Source organism: Penicillium taxi (assembly GCF_028828555.1).
Source record: "Penicillium taxi strain IBT 34144 chromosome Unknown utg000001l_segment0_segment0, whole genome shotgun sequence".
NCBI classification, from domain to species: Eukaryota; Fungi; Ascomycota; class Eurotiomycetes; order Eurotiales; family Aspergillaceae; genus Penicillium; species Penicillium taxi.
The window spans coordinates 3879091-3903339 of NW_026643203.1; the positions used below are offsets into that span (position 1 = coordinate 3879091).

General features: G+C 45.9%; 9 protein-coding genes across 9 annotated transcripts; 6 read left to right on the top strand and 3 right to left on the bottom strand.

Moving 5' to 3' along the window:
- Positions 1–952: 952 nt before the first annotated feature.
- N7495_001396 (MYB DNA-binding domain protein) lies at positions 953–7081 on the top strand (the record flags this gene model as incomplete). Its single annotated transcript, XM_057204066.1, has 2 exons — positions 953–5080; positions 5138–7081. 2 exons carry the CDS (start codon positions 953–955, stop codon positions 7079–7081), a joined length of 6072 nt encoding a protein of 2023 aa, XP_057068139.1.
- A 484-nt stretch (positions 7082–7565) lies between these two features.
- On the bottom strand, positions 7566–9170 carry N7495_001397 (cation diffusion facilitator family transporter; the record flags this gene model as incomplete). The annotated part of the gene is made up of 2 exons (XM_057204067.1): positions 7566–8753; positions 8922–9170. 2 exons carry the CDS (start codon positions 9168–9170, stop codon positions 7566–7568), a joined length of 1437 nt encoding a protein of 478 aa, XP_057068140.1.
- Positions 9171–9536: 366 nt separating this feature from the next.
- N7495_001398 (uncharacterized protein) lies at positions 9537–10091 on the top strand (the record flags this gene model as incomplete). The annotated part of the gene is made up of 1 exon (XM_057204068.1): positions 9537–10091. One exon carries the CDS (start codon positions 9537–9539, stop codon positions 10089–10091), a length of 555 nt encoding a protein of 184 aa, XP_057068141.1.
- A 1464-nt stretch (positions 10092–11555) lies between these two features.
- On the top strand, positions 11556–11833 carry N7495_001399 (uncharacterized protein; the record flags this gene model as incomplete). Its single annotated transcript, XM_057204069.1, has 2 exons — positions 11556–11595; positions 11634–11833. The coding sequence occupies 2 exons, from the start codon at positions 11556–11558 to the stop codon at positions 11831–11833; spliced, it is 240 nt and encodes a 79-aa protein (XP_057068142.1).
- A 558-nt stretch (positions 11834–12391) lies between these two features.
- Positions 12392–14098, top strand: N7495_001400 (cytochrome P450; the record flags this gene model as incomplete). Its single annotated transcript, XM_057204070.1, has 4 exons — positions 12392–12610; positions 12662–13295; positions 13347–13669; positions 13724–14098. 4 exons carry the CDS (start codon positions 12392–12394, stop codon positions 14096–14098), a joined length of 1551 nt encoding a protein of 516 aa, XP_057068143.1.
- A 604-nt stretch (positions 14099–14702) lies between these two features.
- N7495_001401 (uncharacterized protein) lies at positions 14703–14909 on the bottom strand (the record flags this gene model as incomplete). The annotated part of the gene is made up of 1 exon (XM_057204071.1): positions 14703–14909. One exon carries the CDS (start codon positions 14907–14909, stop codon positions 14703–14705), a length of 207 nt encoding a protein of 68 aa, XP_057068144.1.
- Positions 14910–17178: 2269 nt separating this feature from the next.
- On the top strand, positions 17179–18837 carry N7495_001402 (uncharacterized protein; the record flags this gene model as incomplete). The annotated part of the gene is made up of 4 exons (XM_057204072.1): positions 17179–17404; positions 17467–17890; positions 17943–18345; positions 18406–18837. The coding sequence occupies 4 exons, from the start codon at positions 17179–17181 to the stop codon at positions 18835–18837; spliced, it is 1485 nt and encodes a 494-aa protein (XP_057068145.1).
- A 200-nt stretch (positions 18838–19037) lies between these two features.
- On the bottom strand, positions 19038–20197 carry N7495_001403 (uncharacterized protein; the record flags this gene model as incomplete). The annotated part of the gene is made up of 2 exons (XM_057204073.1): positions 19038–19828; positions 19915–20197. The coding sequence occupies 2 exons, from the start codon at positions 20195–20197 to the stop codon at positions 19038–19040; spliced, it is 1074 nt and encodes a 357-aa protein (XP_057068146.1).
- A 1274-nt stretch (positions 20198–21471) lies between these two features.
- Positions 21472–21801, top strand: N7495_001404 (uncharacterized protein; the record flags this gene model as incomplete). The annotated part of the gene is made up of 1 exon (XM_057204074.1): positions 21472–21801. One exon carries the CDS (start codon positions 21472–21474, stop codon positions 21799–21801), a length of 330 nt encoding a protein of 109 aa, XP_057068147.1.
- Positions 21802–24249: the final 2448 nt, after the last annotated feature.

Below are 24249 nucleotides of genomic sequence, written 5' to 3' on the forward strand. Positions count from 1 at the left end.
AAAGGAAATAAAGCAATGCCGGAGTGCAACTGAGAAATTGAATCTATAAAAATAGATGAGTTTTTATCATCCAAGATCCAAGATGTATTGTTAAGTGGCACGTCATGCAAGGTGAGATATCTTTTTTTTTCGTTCTTTTTTTTTGGCGGGGAAAGCGTTATCGTAAGACATCGACACCTCAGGCTGCAAGGGGTTCGATTGAAACTAAGGCTTCAATGTTCCACGTGAGATTATATAATAGGGTACTGAAATTATTAAATATATTTTTACTGGTAAAACTTATAATTCTGATATCACATGTGCCATCAGCGAGCTAATTGATATACTGATATGTCAAGGAGCCAAGGTTGAATGTACTTTAGTCTGCCAATCGGAGATCAAGCTCGGCGTAGTTATAGTTAACCCTGCATTCTGCTTTTATCAACGAGTATAGAGGACATAGATTTCCGTATTTTCATATTTTCATTATTAAAATTGGGATTGAAATGATGAATTAAGCAACAATATACATATATATAGACGAGGTCATGCATAGATCAAGCTTCATCAATATCGGCCTGCAGCCTAGACCCCCACATCACAGGCTACGGGTCGTGCACGGACCACTTTCTGCTTTTCCACTGAATTGAACTTCCGACTCTTGTTTTTACCTTTAACTTCCATCTCTTCATCTGTACTCCCAACTCTTTTTGTGACAAAACGCGTATATAGTCCTTCTCTTAGTACTTTTGACTTACAACTAATCCCCTTTCCACCATTAGTATCATATCGGGTCAACAACATCACCTTCAAACCCCAAAAACCCCTAACCCGATCGGGTCCTTAATTGGCCCGTGCTTAATATCACGTGAACACCCAATTTGGTATGGATTCTTGCATTCCCCAACCTACTTCAAATCACTGATTTCCATCTTTCTTACCCCAGGTCATCTCATAGTAGTATGACCTGGTAATGTCTTCCCGATTCCCTCCATCGTCTGGGTTTAATTCCCGCGACCGCTCTCCTCAACGCTTTGGAGATCGTCGTCCACCAGCAGGTCCCCGCGGCCCCGACGACAGCAGTCCTTCATTTGGTAGGGAACCTCCACGTGGCCCTCGTGCTCTGGTCGACTCTCCTCGAGGAGGGTTTGGTGGCCGCGGCCGAGGCTACGGCCGTGGTGAATTTAGAGATCGAGACCGAGACATTCGAGATCGTGATCGCGAATTTAGAGATGCCCGCGATGGGCCGCCATTCCGCCGCGACATGGATCGCGACTGGAATCGCCGGGACCGAGATTTTGACCCTAGGGATGCACGAATTAGTTTTGGCCGAGGCCGCTCAAGGTCACCCGCACGCGACTTCCGCGACATGAGAGAGCCGCTCGGCCGAGATTTTGACCCGGTCCGCATGCGACGTAATTCTCGTGACAGCATATTGTCGGCTTCTTCTGGAGGCCCTGATGGTCCACCTCTTAATACGGGTCACCCTCGTGGCGGTGGGATGCGTGGCCGTGGACGTGGAGATTGGGAAGGAGGTCGAGGCCGAGGCCGTCCCACATACTTCGATGACCGTGAGTCGTTTCGGCGTCGGAGTCGGTCTCGCGATGGCTGGCGGGATCGGGGGCGGGATCGTTTGGATCGCTTGCCAGATCGCATACAAGATCGCATGCAAGATCGCATGTTAGATCGTTTGCCAGATCGTTTGCCAGATCGTTTGCCAGATCGTTTGCCAGATCGTTTGCCAGATCGTTTGCCAGATCGCATGCAGGATCGCGTACAAGATCGCCTTCAGGAGCGTCTAGATCGCGTAGAACGGCTTCCAGAACGACTGCCAGAAAGACTTCCAGAACGACTACCAGAGCGACTCTCAGAGCGACTCCCAGAACGACTTCCAGAACGACTGCCAGAACGCTTGCCGGATCGGGAAAGAGACCGTGATGTTGACCGAGATCGCCTCCCAGATCGTGATCGACTAGTAGATCGAGACCGTGATCCCCGCGAGAGGGAACGTGATCGTGATTTCGACCGACGTGATCGATTTGATAGACGAGAAGATTGGGATCAAAGGCGGCCTGGTCGAGAGGACCGTGAGCGTCCTAGTGACATCTGGAAGCGAGACCGACCCGCGAGCCGAGCAGAAAATCGCATTCCTTTGGGACCACCCCAATCGTCAATTCCGCGTGCCACCCCTCCCATGGGCCCTCCCATGCCTGATCGCTTACCAGACCAAGCCCCTCCCGAACTGATCAGAAAGGCATCGATAATATCGAGCATCTCAAATTTCGAAACTCGACGTAATAGCGAACGCTCAGAGCCTACCACTCTCCTTTCTGAACCCTCCAAGGATGCAGAATCCACCGTTCAAAATTCACCCCCTCCACCTGGTCCTCAGGTTCCTGCTTTTGGTTCGGTTCCTGCTCCCACAGCAAATTCTCCATCTGATAAAGGCGCTTCCGAGGGGCGCCCTTCTATTGATTTGTCTCTTTCTACTGATAAGGATCAACACGAAGAGCCCTCGATTCAGCCGGGAGCTACTGGGCCCAAGTCAGAGGGAGTTGAACAGTCACAATCTTCAAAATTTCATAGCCGTTTCGAGGTGCATGACGCCCAAGATGGACATATTCATCCTTCAAGAGCCCTTATCCAAGCAGATCGTTCTCCGCCAACTGCTCCAGCTGCAATGATCAAGCGCCACTCGGTCTCATCTGCCATTGGGGGCCCTATTCCCGAAAAACTAAGGTCACGCAATCCCTCTCTCCCCAGTTCTCAAATATCTCCACCTGCCCCTCGCGCTATCTCGCGTGACCCATCTATATCTCCCCAAATTCAACACTCAAATATTCCTACTGGCCCACGAGCATTACAGCAACGACCCGGCTCATCACCCCGTGGCCTGAAGAAAGTCATTAAGACATGGCCTCGCTCTAACTACGGACGTGCTTCCTCTCTAACTGGTTCTCCGCCAAAGAAGGAAGTCGATGATCACAGAGAATCCCCTCCCCCTGCAGCTCCACCCGCAAAAGAAATACAACACGAAACTCAACGTGCATCACTGGAGACTGTCGATGAGACCATCAAAGCCAACCATACGGAGAAGGATGTTAGCATGGCCTCCGCACTAGGTATCACACGCTCAACGCTTGAAAATCCTAATTCTGCAGATGAAACTTCGGGCTCGCCATCTAGGAGGCTCCCTATTGGTAGTAGTCCTCCTCCTATCCCTGCCATTGAATTCACCCCTTTCAAAGAACTTCAACCAAATGGCAAAGAGCAAGATTCTGCTCCAATTCCTGATTTCGGACAAATGAGTGACGAAGACGAAGAGGAGGAGCATGTGGTTTTCAATGGAGAATACATGGACGAACGCAAGCGAATCTTTGAGAAAGATATTCAACAGCTTCGTGCAGAGATGCCCCCACCCCCCTTGGAAGACCCTACTATTCTGTCTCTATTGATGAGAATTCAACTGCTTGGAATAATCGCAAACGAAAAGAATTTCGAACCAGTACCGGAGCAAATTGCGTCGGCGGAAAAAGACGAAAGCATCAATCAGGGCAATGACCCTGTTGTCACGTTTGCACCGACAGTCATTGATGAAGACATCGTCGATTCTGCTGAGTCTGCTGAATCTGTTTCGCAGGAGGTCGATCAAGCAGCAGTTTCACCTATTGCAGTCCTTCCTGAAATTACCATCGATAGATTGCCTTTCTTGAACTCTGGGCCTCTTACACCCCTTTCTGATATGGATGTTTGTCATGAAACCAACTCCACTCATGACATGAAGTACTTATTTCTCGGAGAGCTTTCTAAGAGACGAAAGGAAGTTGCAAAGAAGAATGCGATACTCAGGGAGAAGTACATGGCAATCTATAAACCCTGGCGATTTGCCATCTGGGAAATGGATCAGCAAAAAGCCCAAGCTCGCATGACCCCGGGTCCTGCATCACCTCCTCCTTCCATTACCCCAGTAACTCCAGCACCGCTTCCCGAAGGACGCGAGGGCCGCCGTTACAAGGGTAATAGTCAGCTTGACTTGGAAAATGCGCTCAAGGCATCTCAGATCACTGCGCAACAGGAGCTTGAACGCAGGCGCATGCAAGAGGCAACTGTTTATCCTGACTTATCTCGAGAAGCAATTATTCCCGATATGGTGGAGCCGGACGTGGCGAAGGCTAGTATTTTCAAAGACGTGAACAACGTTGTTGATGCCAACAACGCAATGGCGGTCTTTGGTTTCAAGCCATTACCTACCGACTTTACTGAAGAGGAGCACAAGATCTTTACCAATGCTTTCATGATGGATCCGAAGAAGTGGGGCAAGATTGCTGAATCTTTACCTGGCCGGAATTTCCAGCAATGCATTCTTCATTACTATCTCACCAAAGAAGACATCAAGTACAAGGCGAAGGTCAACAAGAAAGCAGGCGGTAAAAGGAGAGCTAAGTCTAACAAGTCGAATAAGTCTAACGCTCTGATTGCTCCTCTGGGCGAGGTTAAGCCAGAATTCCAAGGCGAGGATGAGCCTGCACCAGTTACTGACACTGGACGCCCACGTCGCGCTGCCGCGCCCACCTTTGGGCCGACTTTTGGCGAATCAACAACCGAAAGTGACAATATGAGCAGTAGTCGCCGGACCAAGGACAACGAAGTTGTTGAGAGACCTACGGGCCTTAAACGTGGTGGTGGGAGAGGTGGTGGTACTCGTGGCAAAGGAAAAACCAAGGCCACCCAACCAGATCATAAAGCCCAGGGACCACAACCGCAGCCTAACTCTTCACTTCCACCATTTTCTAAGACGGACCTGAACTTAGATGGTGTAGATACAAGTCTTCTTCCGCCTGCTAAAGAATTACTTGAAAAGGACGTTCCAACTCCGCGCTCAAGGGCTGGACGTGGACGCAAAGAGGGGATTTATGTGTTCGATACGACAGAGGCCGAAATTTCCATGACACCAAAGCAAGCAGAGTCTGGGTACGGGTCTTTACAGCCGACCAGTTATTGGTCTGTACCGGAACAGCGTGATTTCCCTCGCTTGCTTGCACACTTCGGACGTGACTTTGAAGGAATCTCCAATTTTATGAAAACGAAGACAACGGTTATGGTGGGCACTTCAAAAATCTGTGATGTGAAGCTTGATGTACTAACACAATTGTTGTAGGTGAAAAACTACTACCAGAGAGGTCTTGAAGCAAAGAAAGACTTTGAAGAGGTGGTTTCAGTCGCTGAGGATAAGAAAACGCGTGGTGAACCAACAGATCCCCTTCCTATGCTTAGTGTTGCCCCTAAACGACGTTACGAAGCGACTCCATCAGCTATCGTTCCCCGTACGCTTGCTCCCCACGGTGATTTGATGATCGAGGCGGAAGAGCCACGGTTTTCTTCCCAAGGCCCTCAGCCAGTTTCTCTTCCCGGTCGTACACTGTCCGATGGCGAACGTGGTAACCGCTACCCGCCGCTGTCTGTGGCATCTTCTGCTATGTCTGCAGCCGGCTCAGTCTCGTCCACGACAGTGACAGCCGCTCTCGATGATGAATTGCGTCGGTCTGGAATGCACCCACCTGGAGGCGCAGGCGCATCTCGCATGCCAGGTCCTCGTCTTGGATACTTCACCAATGATGATCGCCGGGAGTCTGTGATGTTGCCGCATTCAAATCGTGTGCAAGATATGCAAATTCCCTCTCGGCACACCCCTGCGGCTGATTTAGCCCGTATGGATTCCCTATCTACGGCTTCGTACATCTCTGGACAGCCCTCTATTCCGCCAGGTCATTCACGCCATCCTAGTCTTACTCAAGTACCTGGCTCCCCTTCACAGTTACTGAGGTCAGATGAGAGAGCTTCTATGCACTGGGATGCTCCAGGACGAGCATTCTATCGTCAGCTTCAACCCGTCGGTATTTCGTCCCAATCACCTCGACCTGTCTTATCTCCTGTGAAGGATAACACAGGACCAAGTACGACCCCAGGCCCCGAGTCGACTCCTCGCCAAGTGCCGGCTAAACGCTCTAACATTATGAGCATTCTAAATGACGAGCCTGAGGAGCCTCAGCCTCGAAAGCGCTTTGCTAACGAGCCACCGTCTGGTCCCATGTCTACACCTCAATCACGGTCCGGCTATACCAATTATGCGCCACCATCGGAGGAGGAAAAGAAAAGACGCAGCGGCTATTACGCAGACCCTAATGTTGTACCCCGAAAAGACGGACGCCCACACCGAACCCAGACGACATCTGAAGCCGAATTACAGCTTTACCTTTCCGGTAGATTGAATGGGGCGAGCAATGACTGGATGGCTCGATTTGACCCGCGTGCACAGCAAACTGCCTCTCAACAACAGTTGCAGCCTCCAGAACGGTCATCACAACAGAGTGCACACTCGCCTGGATCGGTGGCATCACGGAGCCCCTTCTCGCACTACGCTTCTGCCCCGTCACAGCAGGCTGCTGCTTTGGGCAATCATTCTGCCCCACCATCCGCAGCAGCAACCCCTCCACCATCTGCTTCACAGCGCCTTTCATATTCCAGCGTCTTCAACCAAGCGCCTGAAAGCCAGGCACATTCACTTTCAGGCTCTCGTGACATGACACCTCAACCCTCGGCGTATCGACCTGGTTCCCCGACTGCACGGACAAGCAGTGTTTTATCACGACCAGAGCCCACCTCAACCCAGTCATCATCCAGCATCTATAGTTTGAAATCTCACCATCCTAGTTCTCAGAGCTATCAGCAACACGTCCAGACCCTTGTTAACGGCTCGCATCACTCGAGCCGATCCACTCCCGTGAGCATTTCCGGCCCCGTGATGCTGCCAGGTGTTCCCTCCCAATACGGACACAACACACCCCTCCCCCAGACCCAGAGTGGTAGATCTATGCCTTCGCTGGCGACGCTCGGGCGCTCTTACACACCGCCGGCCTCCATGCACCCCGGAGCCATGGCTTACGCACCTCCATCGACATCCCACCATCAACGACCTCCAGGGCCAGGTTCACTGGCTGATCCTGGCTCCACACGGGGACATCACCGTGTTTACAGTCAAGGCTCAGTGCAAGGGGGGTTGCCGGGTCCATTGAACCCATCTTCTCAACCACCCCGACAGTGATCAAACTGAGCTCTATTTCTCATGTCTCTTATCAGACATGATTGTCAACAATTTTGAAACGATTGTTAAGATCTGGGCCCAGGTGGTTCAGTTGTTGTACGTTACAGGAAATGTTCAGCACATTCTTGAGTTTGTTCGTGCAGAAGTTGTTGAGCTAGGTCAGCAAGTGTATGATCATTCTCTAGAGGGCAGTGGAAATTGGGTTTCTTAAATCCCTTGGAACGATAATGTTGGCAAGATAGGTAGCTAGTTTCGAGACTATATTTTTCTACGCATGTACTACTAAATGAATAACTCATGTAAACCGTTTAACTACTCAGTGTTCCCTTTTTTTTCATCCTGATAAGAAGATATCAATATCGTCTTGACCGGAAGAGACGAAGGAGGAAAAATCTTATTTACCCTCGTAATGCTCAGTTGCTTTCTCCAATTCACTACGGGTGAATTGAGATTACAGCTCTCATACTCAATTTCAACGCAACGCTCACCGATCCATCTGATTCATATGACTCGGCAAATTCCACACGTAATAATCCAGATGAACAAAAGCCCGATCGACAGTTGGTACGCTCTCCAGTATATACTGCAAACTCTCACCAACATCATGCGCATCACGAAGATTAGTCTTCTCATCAACGACAATATCAACCTCAACATTCAGCTTATCACCAGCATAATAAGCCTTCAGATCTTGAATCTTCTGTATCACATGCGAAAACCGCATTGTCATATATAGCAGGATATTGTGGTCGTCAGCTGAGGCGGCAGCACCCGTTAGACGTCGGATGTACTCGCTTGCCGTCTGGCCCCAGTTCCACATGATGTAGATAGAGAGGAACAGACCACCTAGACTGTCCATGTACCAGATGCGGGCAAAGGTGCCGATGAGCGGGAAGATGATGCTGAATGTGTTGAAGATTACATCTGTCATCGCGTCCTGCGCTAGGACTTGTACGCTGGGACTTGGGATTAGACGGCACCAGAGCCAGCAGCCTAGCTTCATGATGACGGTGCCGGCCATCAGGGCAAGGGATGGGGTGGTCAGTTCTACGATGGAGTGGTCATCGGCCATCAGTCTGTTCAATGAGGATAGTCCTACTTGGAAGAAGGAGGTGACCATTATCACGGAAAAAACGAGCACACTGATAGGTTCCAGTCGGCGCCGGGTAATCGGGTATCGACTACGGTCCTGTCGACGGATCATAATAGCAGTTATCCAAATGATAACCGTGGACAGAAAGTCGAGGACTCCATCTACCAGACCTGCCAGGACAGACATGGAGCTTGTCAAAAGCATGATAGCGATCTTAGAGCCGAGCAGAATGACATTCGCGGCAAAGTTGATGCGGATGGCTAAGTTTATCAGCTTCTCTTCTTTCTCTGGAGACATGCCAGTATGGGAATCTATGTCTAGCATTGCACTGTGATTAGTAGCAGGACGTTCTTCATCCGAAAGATGCTCGAGAAGCGGAGCTGTTTCATCGGGGATGCGATAGAGATTGTGCGGAGTGCGCTTTATCTTGCCAGTCTCGCCATTAGGAGGGCTATCTGAAGGAGAGTGGGGTTGCGAGCCGTCATTATATTCCTCAATCAGATTGTGCGGAAGTGACGAGTCCAACAGACGATCGATATAAAGATATTGAGAAATGAGCGAGTTATTGCGTTCGTAGTACTGGCGTCTGCGAGTGTGTTAGATAAGGTCAATTGAAAGAGCAGACCCGGTATCGGAGCGTACATTGGTTTACGTAGTCCCTTTAGCGAATCTGGGGTCCGGTAGTATTGTTGCCTAGCGGGGGTTAGCTTCCGACATTCAGGAGCTTAGTCCGATCATGCGATGCACGAACCATTCATAGCGGCGATTCCCATGTCCAATAAGGACCGATCCACGGCGAAGGAACGTTGGTGGAGCTTCTAGATCTTCTGGGTCATATACCAATGCTACGCTCGATCCACGACGAGGAAGCAAGCTTAGTATTCGCTGTCCGCGCGTGGTGAGGATATCGCGGTCTAGGTCCAGAGTGGGTTGTCGGGGCCGCAGTGTAGGTGAGATTGGCGACGAGGGGGCATGATGAGAAACGTAGGAAGACATGTTGCTTCCGTCGTAGCCATTGACTTTCTCCTTTTATCTCAGTGTCAATTGAGGTCTTCAATGATACTCAAGATTTTCAATGTTCCACGGGTAAGCGACATATTAGATCCACATGGTTTCTATCGGTCACGTGATTTGCGTAGATGCGATTGTCGAGTTATCATGTCTTTGTTTCTTTATCTTTTGTAAAGTGTTTTCTAAGCGTTCCTTTAATATTTCCTTTTTCGGGAAGATAAGATGATATCAACGCAGCTAATTTAATAAGGTCTAGCGCCATAAGCATATATCAACGTGAAAAGGGGCATAATCCCTGCATCACCTGTGCTGATCCGGTATCTAACATTCGCAATGACCTCAGAACCACACATGGTTTCGGAAATCATGAGTCATGAAATTGCATTCATCTCTGGACCAATCGATCCAGGTCCCTATTTCCACACCCACTACACATCTCCAATACAACAAGCTATCAAACGAGGCGACGACTTTGTCATAGGACCCATCCCAAGTGGAGTCGACGCAGATGCACTAGCTTATCTCCTTGCATATCCCGTCGCACCGACTCGGATCACAATATTCGTGACTCCAGCAGAAAATGGGATGTGGGGCACTAAATTTCGTGCATTGGGTGTCAATGTGCAAGTAACAGAGGGCCAAATGAGCCTGGAACGCGATGCGGCTCTCACAAAAGCTAGCACTTATGATATTCTTCGTGTTCGCACTAAGAAGGAGGCGAAGAAGTTTTATGGTCGTTTGTGGCGTGATGGATATGTCACCAATACTGAGCGCAATTGGAAGCGTCGGAGGGGAATTGGAGAGGATATTAAAGTCGATGCTAAGACGATTCGATCTGGGATGCCAGAGGGATCCCCCAAAGAGGGTGCTCTGTGGAACTGGCTTGCGAAATTGAATCGACCTTAGGTATCCGAAATATCGATTGTCAAGGTTGTCATCTAACAGAAGCGATATCTACTCAAACATATATTTGGTTGCACCGATCCATGGTCCCCGGATATTCCAACCCCAAGGTTGGAAGGTGAACATTAGTAGGAGCCTTCAAATTTTGTGTCCACGGGTATTTTACACTTTCAGCGTACACATACCATCTTACCTGCATAGATAGGTAAGTACCGGGGCTTGCAGAGTTCTATTACTCCTTTTATCTCCAAGGTTCCTCTCACTGTTGAAGTTTTTCAGATCTCGAGATATTTCTGCAAGTTTCTGACCTTGAGACCTAAACATCTAATATTTCCTATCGTCATTTTCTAATGTTCTGCCAGAGTACGTTCATAGGTGACCTCAGGATGAACCAATTTTTCATAATAACCTTTCAAGGTTGTAAGCCATTTTGGTGCACGGATCTAACTCAGGACTTGGTACTGATCTTTGGGGATTTGTTCTTTTTTCCGTTGAAAGCTTGAAAACATAAAGTTTTACTACCTATGTATTTTCAGGTCGCTAATATATTTTAATTTGACCCATCAAATCCTGACTGTGTCTATTTTGATGAATTTCATAAAATCACGTTGTCGGTACACCAGTACCAAGTGTAGAATAGCTATTCGATATGGTAGACAAGAGGCTAACGCCTACTTCTGACACCTATCACAGGTAACGCTTTACGCCCCTATGATATCTTTGTGTTCTCTTGAAGTGGTTGTAAAGTCTCAGTTTTATTCTTAGTTTGCTAGCTATTATAAAGTGACGATTTGATCACATAATTGCTTTGTTCCATATTCCAACACACGTATTCAGAAGTAACTAGTTAGATAAGTGGAGTTTGTATGAGCAGATCAGGGTTAGTATAAGGACCAAGGTTGGTTGATAGTTAAATCCCATATTATGACCTTGTAGTGTACGTGGTCTTCCTTCTATTCTCTGATTATACTCCTCTGTAAAAACCCGAAAGCTATAACTACCAGGCGTCTGTGGTAGTTATGAGTTTCGAACAAATTTTGGAAAAAGCGTCATTCCAACAATTCTTTTGCGCCTTGGATTACTTTCACCTGCTTTCATGAAATTGTTTATAATAAGTGATAGATAATTGGAGCATCGTTTTATTCACAATTCTCGCTAGCAATCCTGCAATTCCGCAATTCACAAATTTTCCATAATCTTTAAAAGCGTTATACTCTTTTTTTGAACATCCCCTTTCCTCACCTCTTTGAACGGCAATTTCCTCCCTCCAAACTTCTATCTATGCCGAAAATTGAATCAGGACTAACGTTTTCGGGAACCCAGTGCTAGAGATCAACCCATTACCACTTTTTGGTCCATTTCCGATAAATTCACTGCCTTCCATTCCTTCATTTTTGATAGCCTGACCAATCTTCAAATGAGCACTATGGCAGGTCCTTCTCCGCCAACACAAAGATCACATCATAAATGTTGGAAGCCAAAGAGAACGAACGATACTTTGACGTGGGTAAGAATCAAATCATTCCTGCTTCTCTTGGCCTCCAGCGAAGGCTGCCCTCCTCCCAATTCATCATAACATCCCCCGCCGGTTTAATGATATTCATCACGGAACAGCGTACCAGGGCATTGAGTCCAGCAATTTAGGGGAGATTCCAGAAACTCCTTCGGATGAAGCTATCTCGACTTCAAACAGACCTGAGGCCATCTTCTCTGCCTTACCTGATGATATCTCTTCATTGACATAAGTACTAAATAGCAGTATTCAGTACCTAAAGAGAGCCACAGTCGTTATTTAACAGGTCCCAGAATCGGTTGATTGCTCAAACGCCTGCGAGCAAGTAGCAAATCTCGACTAGTCTCAACATATTATTCCAAATGAGGTGTTTTATGTTCGTTAAAAGGCAAATCTTGTCAGCACCCGAACTGCTTGGCCATCTCTGAGCTGATCTCACGATATGTGTTTTGGATATACTGAAATTAAGTAAGATGTAACGTCATATCTTGTTTAGGGTAAGAACCTTATTTCCCCGCATTTATACTTGAATTGACCTGAAGATTCCGTACTTTGTAGTTCTACTTTCTACCCCGCTCGCAATTAATTAATCATTGGTTGGTGCGGTCCTTATTCCGTCAAAACGACTCACCGAGGTATGTTATGGTACTTCTGCCCATGTCAATAGTACTCCTACCCATACATAGTCATCCTTCACACATCTTCTCCAAAGTTCAGAACTCCTAGCTATAATAGACACTCCTTCCTGTACTCTTGATCTCTAACTTTTATTCTTTCTTTGCTTTTAACCATGGGATTTCAAATACTGGCCATCGCAACGGTCGTGATTACATACTTTATCATTCGATATTTTAATCGAACCGATGTCCCCAAGATTAAAGGCTTAGCCGAAGTCCCCGGTGTGCCCATCTTCGGCAATCTACTTCAGCTAGGAGTCCAGCATGCCACGGTGACGGCAAAGTGGGCAAAGAAGTTTGGACCAGTTTTTCAAGTGCGCATGGGCAATAAGGTATATTAAATTCCTCATTTCCGTTCTGCAAACCTACTGAGACAGAGTTAGCGAATCATCTTTGCAAACAGCTTCGACTCAGTGCGACAGCTTTGGATTAAGGATCAGTCAGCCCTCATATCCCGACCGACTTTCCACACATTCCACAGCGTCGTCTCCAGTTCCCAGGGATATACGATCGGCACGTCTCCGTGGGACGAGTCTTGCAAGCGTCGACGCAAGGCGGCTGCTACTGCACTCAACCGAACTGCTGTGCAATCGTATATGCCGATTATAGATCTCGAGTCTAACACTAGTATCAAAGAATTGTATCGTGACAGCAGGAATGGGACTGTTGATATCAACCCAACAGCGTACTTTCAGCGATATGCCCTCAACACCAGCCTGACACTCAACTATGGCTTTAGAATCGAAGGCAATGTCGATGATCAGCTTCTTCATGAAATTGTCGACGTCGAGCGTGGTATTTCAAACTTTCGCTCGACGTCAAACAATTGGCAAGATTATATTTCTCTGCTGCGGATATTTCCTAAAGCGAATCATGAGGCTCAAGAGTTCCGCGATCGTCGCGATAAGTATTTGACATTTCTATTGGATGTACTGAAGGATGAAATTTCCAAGGGCACAGACAAGCCTTGCATTACTGGGAATATTATCAAAGACCCCGAGGCCAAGCTTAATGATGGTATGTTGAAAAGGGTACAGCTATGAAGTCGAATTTAACAATAATCGATAGCTGAGGTGAAGTCCATCTGTTTGACTATGGTATCTGCTGGGCTCGACACAGTGCCTGGGAACTTGATAATGGCCATTGCATACCTAGCATCAGAGGATGGACAGCGAATCCAGAAGGTAGCCCTTGACGAGATCTTGAAGGTTTATCCCGACGGAGATGCCTGGGAAAAATGTCTAATCGAGGAAAAAGTGCCCTACGTGACAGCTTTAGTGAAAGAAGTGCTGCGATTCTGGACAGTTATCCCCATATGCCTGCCTCGCGAGAGCACCAAAGACATCGTTTGGAATGGGGCTACAATCCCAGCCGGAACCACTTTCTTCATGGTATATTCTTACCATCCCCAGATGCTCATCCTCGTACTAACGCCCGAATAACAGAATGCCTACGCCGCAGACTACGACGAGGACCACTTCAAAGAAGCTCACAAATTTATCCCTGAACGCTTCCTTGAGCTCGGAGAGGGCTCTGGGACTCCGCACTACGGATATGGTGCAGGTTCCCGCATGTGTCTTGGCTCGCATCTAGCGAATCGGGAGCTTTACACCGCATTTGTCCGTTTGATCACAGCTTTTGAGATGCACCCGTCGAAAGAGCTGAGTGATCGACCTATTTTGAATAGTATCGATTGTAACGCCATTCCTACGGGGCTGACTACGGAACCTAAGCCTTTCAAGGCTGGCTTTATTGCGCGTGATCCTCAGAAGTTGGCACAGTGGATTGCTGAAAGCGATTACCGAACGAAGGATTTATAGTTATGACCTCGGGAGTCTTTATACGCCCAGAAGGGCAGGATTGATGCACCAATGAGTGCATACCCAGGTACTCAATGAAATAAATTCCAACCTTCCTGCCTTGGGGGTCTAGGTAGATTGTTGCAAGACCTTAGATTGCGTCATAAGATATAACTATGTATCAACCTAGCTAGATATTTCTATTCCGCACTAGATACTCTAATCATGGAATTGGAATCTAGTAACCTTGGAGCAATACCCATTGACATTACTAAGTGTGATGTTTCAAGGTAACCTTGTATGTTAGTAGAGAGCGAGGTCTCAGTGACGTCACATAAAGCATTCTAATGAGAGACTTTATTAAAATTGGTAATTTTATTCAATTGCCCTTGCTGACTGTCTCCAACATAGAAGGGTCTTGGCCATTAGACAAGCTCATTCCGCACACTAAGATGAGGTCAGACTAATTCATTCATGTTTGCTTAGTTTGGTTTGGTTTTAGCTTTTAAATATTACCATAACTGGCCCCATGCGCCACCTACATTGTAAGCCAGGCAGGATAAGGATAGATATGAAGATATATGATGCTGAGAGTGTGCAACTTAGGTTACATCAGTTGCAATATCTATGTCAGAAAAACCGTCTGCACAACATGGCTGAGCTGGTCGAATCCTAGTCCAACACCAATGTCGTATAGCACATGATACCCAGCCAAGGTCCTGTTGGAGGTGTCAGCAGTCAGTGCTAAATGCAGTCTCGCACCAACATTCGATAGGGCGATGCCAGGGATATTAGGTGGGTTGTGGCCAGAAGACCGGCTATGACTGAGCATATAACGTAGCCACAATGGTGACAACATGACACCAGATTCTAACGCCGATTGTACTGAACGACCTACGACAATACTAGGATTGAAAGGCTAGCCACATATATCCCGCCATTGATACACATTACATGCCGAATGGAGCCCGGTACTGCTACTAAGCTGAAAAAACGCTATTATTTGAAGACATAAGTGTGTGCGTGGAATATAACTTATCCACCAAGAATATGTAGATCTGAGTTATCCCCCTAGGCCTCCCCTGCACCTTGTGGGTCCATGATTCTAGAGACTCCTTAGTCCGTTCCCCATAATCGGCTGGAGTTCTCGTAACGTTCAACGGGAAATATCACTTAGATAAACGTCCCCTTGTACGCCGTTACACTATTCCATATGTATGAATATATTCATAGATGTACACACACGTATATATATCTCTCTTTCTCACTTGTTCTTCTTTGCACATATCTGTAACGTCCAAAATTGAATCTACTGTGAAGTCCTAGCCCTCAAACGCAAACTCAAAATGCAACTATCTAAGCTTGTATGCTTCACATCCAATTTTGCTTACTTTATTTTCTGTATTAATTAGATTTAAGTTCATCTTTACCATCATCGCTGCCGTAACAGCTGCTCCCGCTCCCGCTGAGAGCGATAAAACTAAAGACCTTGGATGTCCCTACTCCGGCGGCTATTCGGCTTGTTATAATGACCAACTTCGTCTTTGCAACAATGTCTGCCTCAGTTTAACTGGGCTAGCCGCGAGGCTTAGATGCCAGACAGCCTGCCCCATAAATAGCCAAAGGAGTTGCTCAAAACCACCTCTTGAATGCAATTAGATTTATAGGTCGGAATTTCTGATGCAGTACAAGAGGCAGGATATATGCAGATCATAGACAGTTGAGTTCTATATTACTTGGCTATGAGTTGGTGAAATATTCGTCAAATAGTGGTGAGGAACAAACCCCTTGCCCCCAAATTCACTAGAGGCTTGACTTCAGTCCCAAAGTTGTTGAATCCTATATTTACGATGCATGATGTGCTCCGATGCATCTAATAAAAACAAGCCAATCCTCACCTCAACAATTTTCCTTAACCCATCGGAACCTACCTATGGGATTCAGTGCATCCCAGTATTTATTCCACCTATGTACCTCACCTATTTACTTCTGAATAACCTCATAAATTAGAGGGCTGTAATCGGGATTTTTAGGATGTGACTGCCATATTATTATCTCCTAGACTTCCAGGTAACAATAGAGAAATCCGACCAAATGTGACAGTCGTGGGGGCACTTTTGTAATAAGATTAGAAAGGGATAAATATTTCCTTTCATGCCCCGCTTTAATATCCCTTCTTCCTCAAATGAGTTATTGTCGGTACACCTATATCAAGTGTGGAATAGCTATTCGATAGGCTAACGCCCACTTCTGACACCTATCACAGGTTGCGCTTTACGCACCTATAATAGCTTGTGTCTCTGAAGTGGTTGTAAAGTCTGGTTTTTCATTCATGGTGAGGACTAGCTATTTATCCTACAAGTCGCTCTTCTGTCTGAGACGAATGTGTTCCATCGTCTAAGACAGAATAGTCGGTAAAGACGGGACATCACAGTTATATGCATACTGTTCAAGGTTGTCGTTTGCGATGCACTCTGAACAGGGATTCGTGATGTGTCGTTTGTCCGATATTCCAACAGTTATATCTACTCCGTACTCTGTAGATAATCTTCACAATCTTTAAATCAAACATCCGTTCTTATTGGAGTGGCGTGTTGCTTTACATACCTATCGTGGTTAGTACTTTCGGACTCCACATGCCGAAGAGGTCTGGGGTAGAAACTTGTTTCCCAACCAAAGCCAATCCTGAAACCCTGGAAACTGCCAATCCAAAGTATCGAAATGATATCAAGTAGATAGGCCTATAGAAATAATCCAGAAAAGACGGTATTTACCGAAAGGATTGAGAGTATGCATGGTGAGATTTCTTATCAAGGGTTCGTCGGCCCGAAATTGGTGGAGATCTTTGAAGAAATGATGATACTGGTTGGAGATAACATTCAATTATTAGAAAAGATCAACCCTCTTTATCTAACATGAAGTACATAATTCACTATACCTCATTACCTCATTCCTATATATCTCAAGATAAATCTTTCATTATCAGCATTTCAATCTCATGGTTTTACTACACTTCATTTTAGCACTTAGCTCTATGAGAAAAGATTCAACAAATTCATTTGATAATTCATTTGATAGTTGCTGGCATCTTTCCAAAGATCATGCCCATGTCATCCGCTTTCAATAATAACATGCCTGCCTTAAATCAGAGCCCTTCTGTCGAAAAGGAAGTCGATCCTGAGACAATTGACGAAAAATCAGCTGGCGAAACTGATGTCATACTCGACCCAAAGAAAGAAGCAAAGCTGTTATTCAAGCTAGATTGTGCCTTCGTGCCAATTATCATGTTCACATTTATGACCTGTTTCCTGGATCGATCGAATATCGGTATGTCGTGATATCCATCACTTTCCGACCGCTGAAGTCCATCCCGTGCTCATTCATAAAAGGGAATGTCAAGGTTGCCAATATGCCAGAAGACATTGGTGCTTCTACCACCCAGTTTGCTACCGCAGTCTCTATCTTCTATGCGACATATGTCGTATTCGAAGCACCTTGGGCAGTTCTCATGAAGAAGCTCACGCCTCGAAACATTCTGACTGGTTTATGTATCGTGTGGTCGCTGACGACTATTTTTACTGGTTTTATTCAGTCAGTAGGGTCGTTATACGCGACTCGACTTATTCTGGGCGTTTGTGAGGCTGGACTATTCCCCTGCTTGAACTTGTATCTCACGCTTGTCTATCGTCGGGAGGAGCAGGCAAAGCGTGTCTCGTACCTCTTCAGTAGTACCGCTATCTCAGGTGCGGTGGGTGGTCTTCTAGCATATGGCCTGTTGCAGATGGATGGTGTTGCAGGCAAGGCAGGATGGAGGCAAGAATAACCTGTCTTTTGAAAAGCAAAATTCCCACTGACAAGTCTCTAGATGGGTTTATATGATCGAAGGGATATTCAGCTTTGTCTGTGCTTTTATCATCTGGTTTGGACTACCAAATGATCCTGAAAAGGCATATTTCCTCACGGAAGAAGAGCAATGGATGATGCGTGTACGGAATGAGCAGCGTCGCAGATATATGGGTAGCGAAGAATTTAGCTGGGAGGAGATTCGCATCGCTGCGACGGATCCGAAACTTTACCTCTCCGGACTGATCCAATTCTGCCAGGACATCCTACTCTACGGATTCAGCACATTTCTCCCAACTATTCTGAAGGGAATGGGATATAGCACACTCATGAGCAATGTCCTGACTGTGCCAGTTTACATCTGGGCAGGTATTGTCTTCATCACTGTAGCCTTCTGCGCAGATAAGTACTCAAAGTTTGCATCGGTGAGTTTGTGACAAGAAAAATTGATCATGCTCATATCGAAGCTGATATGAATGGCGCAGTACATCTTCGGTGTCAACATTTCTGGCATCATCGGCTATATTCTGCTATTATCAGTGAAGAACAAAAGTGTCCAATACTTCGCCACTTATCTGTGTGGTATAGCCGTATACTCATCAGTGGGACTGAACGTGACCTGGATCAACGTCAATGTGGCTGGTCAACACAGACGGGCGATGGAGATTGGTCTCCAGCAGACAATGGGGAATATGGCCGGAATCGTTGCCGGTCAGATTTATCGTTCATACCCCTACGTGCTTGGAAACGCATTCTCCTTGGGTGCGTTGGTCATTGCACAGTGCCTTGTGATCGGACTTTGGTTTTATCTGAAGCACCAGAATAAGATCAAGGAGCAGGTACTCAATGGGGAGAGGGAAGATACCCGACGAGTTCGTACTGGTGATGGTGACGTGGAATTCAAGTACATTTACTGATTGAGGCTACAATTTGACCCCGTTGCAAAGTATTAATAGAATCATGAAGATCAATTGCTCTTTAATTTGAGTTGAATGGGAAATGCTGGCCAAACGTCGTAATAGGAATTATAAAATTAACAAAAGAAAAATAGAGCTCTATCTTCCTTTCTAAGGATTTTATTATAGCCCTGCTAGATCCCCAATTGTACATAGGTAGATCATCGGTGGTTGGGATAATGTTGTGAATCCAGCTCAGCAGGTAGCTCAGCATATTCCGAACCCAACTCAGCAGGAAGCGGAACATGCTCTGAATAAAGTTCCTGATGCGTCTGCTGCGGCCCCGTCGAAGCGAGTTCCGACTTATAGATTTTATCTGTCTCCGGAACGGCCCCCTGCGTATACATAGGAGCAGATTCCGGATGCCCAACAGAGCAGTCTTTGAGTGGCTCTTGCGTAGCCATGTTCATCGTATTTGATTCTTGATCAGGCCTCTGTGTATACATTGGCATAAGCTCCGACTTGGTAAAATCGCCATGATCTTTATTGGGAACAGTATCAGATGACGAATTGCCCTTTCGCATACGGCGTATTATGAAATATGCGAGAGCACCAATTAGCGCAATACCGGCAATCGCTCCTCCGACACCGGCTCCGGCTTTGGCACCGGTACTAAGACCAGTACTGGTCGATTTTTGTGAAGTAGTGATTGTGCCATTTGTCGAAGTGGCCGTAGTCGAATCAGCGTTGGTGGAAGAAGTGGTAGTCGATAAAGAAGAGGTAGATGATGAGGAAGATGTAGTAGAGGTAGTAGATGAAGTCGACGAAGAAGTGGTAGTTGTTGATCCAGAAATCACTAAAAACCCGGGCGAATCGATCATCTCCGCACTTATGTTGAAGGTTGTCACTGGGACTCCGAATCGAAGAACATATTTGGCTGATTTACTCAAAGCTGAGCTACTGATGTCTATCGTCCAAGAGTAGGATCCGGCATTCGAAATATTTCGATTAGCTGTGATAGCTGAAGTTAGGACCTTGGAAGGGCATTGGAAAAATCAGATGTTAACGCTGATTACATTCTTGGGAAGTTGTACGTACTCGTGAGCAAGGAAGAATATTCGAGGGCATCCCAAGAAAATGAGGTCACCCATAGATCTGCCACAGTTTGACCGTCCATATATCCGTCCGTCCAGCCTGAATCCCAGCCAGTCCAGGCAACAGCAATTGTTTCGCCATTAGTGAAGGTTTGCGAGAGATCCGATTCCGATCCATCTGGAGTCGTCCAATGACTTTGGATAGAGTCTGAAGCCACCAGCTGGGAGAAGTAACCCAAGGCGACCACACTTCCTAGCAGCAAGGGCATTCTGGATGAAGAGAGCATTGAAATTGTGATCCAATACCAGTTTCCAGAATCTCGGGATGATAAGAGTTCTATGATGAGCTTGGTATATAGAATAAGAAGCTCAGGAATTTTGAAAGATATCTTTTGTTTAACAAGTCCTGAGGTTTAGCGGCGTTGAATTATTGTGAGGAAATCTGCTACACCTAGTTATTCGAAGGCTATGACAAATCTATAAGGGGTTCGAAATGAATCTGTAAACAGTAGTAGTATTTTTGTACAACTAGAGGTATTTCGTAGAATTAGTTCTAGGTTAGCGGTAAATAAAGCTGCTGAGATTTTGCCTCGTCAACTCCTGCTTTGGAGGCTCAAAAAAGCCCTGTCGATTGGCTAAAGTACAGCATGCAATCATCAAACCACGGCTCATAGCGTTGGCATCAGTGCTTAGTGCTGATGTAGCGTATACTAACGTATTTCCTACGCTATTAATTTTGATGGAAGGAGCGCCTTGGCGAAAACTTCAATACCACACAATACCGAGGTCTGGAGAAGTTTTTCCACTGGGTTATTTTAGTCTGCCTCTAGATATGATGTATCAGAAAGAAGTCTGACTTGGGGGTGGATTTGATTCATATATCAACTGAGAGAATGGTAAATATCCGCGACAAAACATTAGAATGAAATGGATTATGATACTCATTAAAAGTTGGGCCAGACCACTTACTCCGTACCACTGTGTAATCTGTATGTCCACTTAGATACAAGGCTTCAGCCTTGCCCTCCGATATTTTCGTCGCCGTTGTAACTTGCGCCCCAATATGAATTATAGAGCGAAATATTTTTCTCCAGAACTAATCCTAGAATAAAATATAATTAAGTAAAAATAGTATGCATCTCCTTACAAAGTAGATTTATTAAGTGGAAGAGGTGAGATCAGGTATGTAATCTTCATTCCCCACCTTCCGCAGCTTCGATGTCACGCTTGACGCAGTCACCATCTTTCCAAGTGTATTCCATTCTCCTTTCTGAATCATTGCATTATGAGTAGGTGATAGTATGTGAGATCTTTCATATCAGCGGTTCGCTTGAGCCATGGAATCAGCTAAACTGATGACGCACATGACCGCAACAACGACTATAAAGATGAGACCTTAATCATTTACTCTGTAGAAGTGACAATAATCCCGAAAACTTCGGTGATTCCTTCATCCTTTCAACTAAGATCTCCACACAACCACACGAATTCGAAGGCCCGCGAATCCACTTTTGGAACTACCGCTACTTGCTCCACTACCCGAAAGTGAAATATATACGCTATGGGTCTCTGCTTGTCAATGCCACCCCGCCAAAGATACCCACCTATGGGAATGGGCTATGGCGGGGGAATGGGTGGAATGGGAATGGGCGGCATGGGTGCATTCGGCCCAGTTCCTCGTCGAACCTACTACAGCGGTGGATATTATAGTGGATATGGCGGTGGATATGGCGGAAGAGTGCCAATGCCAATGGGCGGCGGATATGGCTATGGTGGAAGAATGGGAGGCGGTGGTGGATTTGGTGGACCACGTTACGGCTCTGGAATGGGAGGTCGCCGGCCTGGTGGATGTGGGGGTGGTGGAGGCTATGGAGGAGGTCGACGCTGGTGAAAATAATGTATAGAATTGTTGATTCCAAGGCTGCTTTGCTAAACAAATCTTGAAATGCCTCCATATTATACCGATATTGATCACTTCATGTATCTAGGTATATGAGAACTCTTATTTGCAATGCAAAATGACCCTTCAATGGATAGATGTAGTATTATATGTATGATGTATGAGATGTACAACTTTACCTGGAATCAGAGACCGCCTTTTCCAGCTCCAAGTCCACCTGATTAAGGATAAGATATACTTTTCTAGATGCCTTTATTTAGGTATCACCTAGGTTTCTTAATCTGAAGCCTTTGATGCCAAGTTGAACTATCATTTCGGCAACTCCGAGAGAGGGATAACAATCCAAGATACAAGAATGCTGCGTATCAAATAAGACTCCGACCCTACAACTCTGGAAGTTGTCCATCCATTGAGGAAGCTTCCAAGGTTCTTACTAAGAAGGATGAGCTCTTCATCCCTAAACCACGGTGGTTTGGACCTCAAGAACGCCGACGTCTCACTTTGGTCAACGATTCAACTAACTCAAGCCTGGCTCATTTTATTACAGCAAGAGAAGTTGTTTGAATAGACTTGATCTATTCAACTCAGGCTTAAACTTTGAAACTGAGGTCAATTTTTATTTCGTCTTAAAATTTCTCAACAATGATCAATGCAAAGCTTCATTATCGCTCATATATAACATCCATAGTACCCTATTTTACCAACTGATGGTGTATTGCAGAATTGTCTGCGTTCTTTTTGGGTATGTTCCTCATGCGCTGCGCGAATGGCCTTAGTTTCCTGATGGTGTCACAGTGTCAGCCGTTTAGATAAGGTTGGCATGCTAAGGTGTAGCACCTGACCTTAGCCTCATGTAAACACAGCACTTCTGTCTAAATGTAGCTCTTCAATCCAAGTCTTCATCCAGAGCCTGCTTACTAGAATACAACTGATTTCCCTAAATTCCGCCTAACGGCTTCTAATAACTCCTACCAACCCTACAACTTGAAAAGTGAAGAATAGCATTCTCTTGTAAAAGAGAATTAGCACCTTGATAATTAGCTCTAGGGCTGTTTTAAACGGCGTAGGAGGGCTTCATGAGATCTTACAAAGTAAACCCTTATATTGCCGACGTAACTAGTTCTGCGTAGTTAGCGACTTTTGATGTATAACTTCGACTAGGATCCTCTCGTTTTGCCATTCCAGAATTACAACAATTTTAGTAGTGAGTTTCAATTCAGTTATATGTTAACCCCAATCTCGTCCGATTGTGAGAGGTGGATTTTGCAGTCGGCGAGTAGTAAATTAGCACCTGAGCAATTTTTCCGATATCAGATGGTCTAGAAGCAGCTCTATGGGCGTCTAGAGAGATAAACCTCCAAGAGTTTTATTTAAAAGAAGAGAGTTGGCGCATGTGTTGATACGATTCGGGGTGCAGAGATTCGTCGCGAGAGGGCAACCCGGGGTAAATTAAACTTAGGAGCAGCTTTGCAAATAGAGGTATTCTCATGATATCCGAGAGACTTAATAGCTAATAAAATCCTACCCTCCTGCTCGACCAATATTTGTCAGTTTTGAGGTTGATTTCGTGGCATGGTGGTTGAAAAAGTAAGACACGTAACTGACGCGTGGCTAGGTGGGGGTTTACTCTGACTACTAGGAAAAATTTAGCTGCCGAGGCTGTCCATTGTCTCGACCTACGATGCTCTGGGCGCTGAGCTGAAACTCTGCCCATTGACTCTTTTGGGTAATACGAGACCTCGATCGAGGGGTTTGTGGGGCGTTCATGGGGCGTTCATGGGGCGTTCATGAATAACGAACGGGTGCTGTCAAGCCAATAGTTATGGTTCTGTCCTACTAGTCATCTGTTTGTATTTATTTTGGATTTCTCTGCTTCTTTTTGATGATAGAAATTACATGCTACTCATACTATGTAAATATGTAATGACTTTTGAGAATTAGTTATCAATTTCCGTTCAATAACCCTAACCATATGGTTGTCCCCACTTCAAGATCTTACAATAAGCTTTAGTGGCATGCTTTTACAATAAGCTTTGCCATGCATTTGATGCCGAGACTTAACTATAACCCTTGAAATCTCCAATTCTAAATATTACATATTTTGATTCTCGGCCTGGGTATGCGGCAATGCCTCTCGTATTCCCTGTTCTGTTACACTTCACGCCATTTGTAAAACCACAAAAACGATTGTGAATATTGAGACATTCAAATAATCACTAAAGAATTAGAGGGTGCGATCAAGCGGGTGATATCAACGTTTGACATAAAATGATTTACATGATAATCTGTCTCGTGATCGATCCGCGCGATCGTCACGGCAGTTTTAAGTACGATCACATAATTTTGACAGGGACTACCAGCGCTTAACCTGTGAAGATGGTGGAAACCCCTTGACGCTTAATGGTTGTCCAAGGATCGTGGAAGGCTAAAATTTAGAAG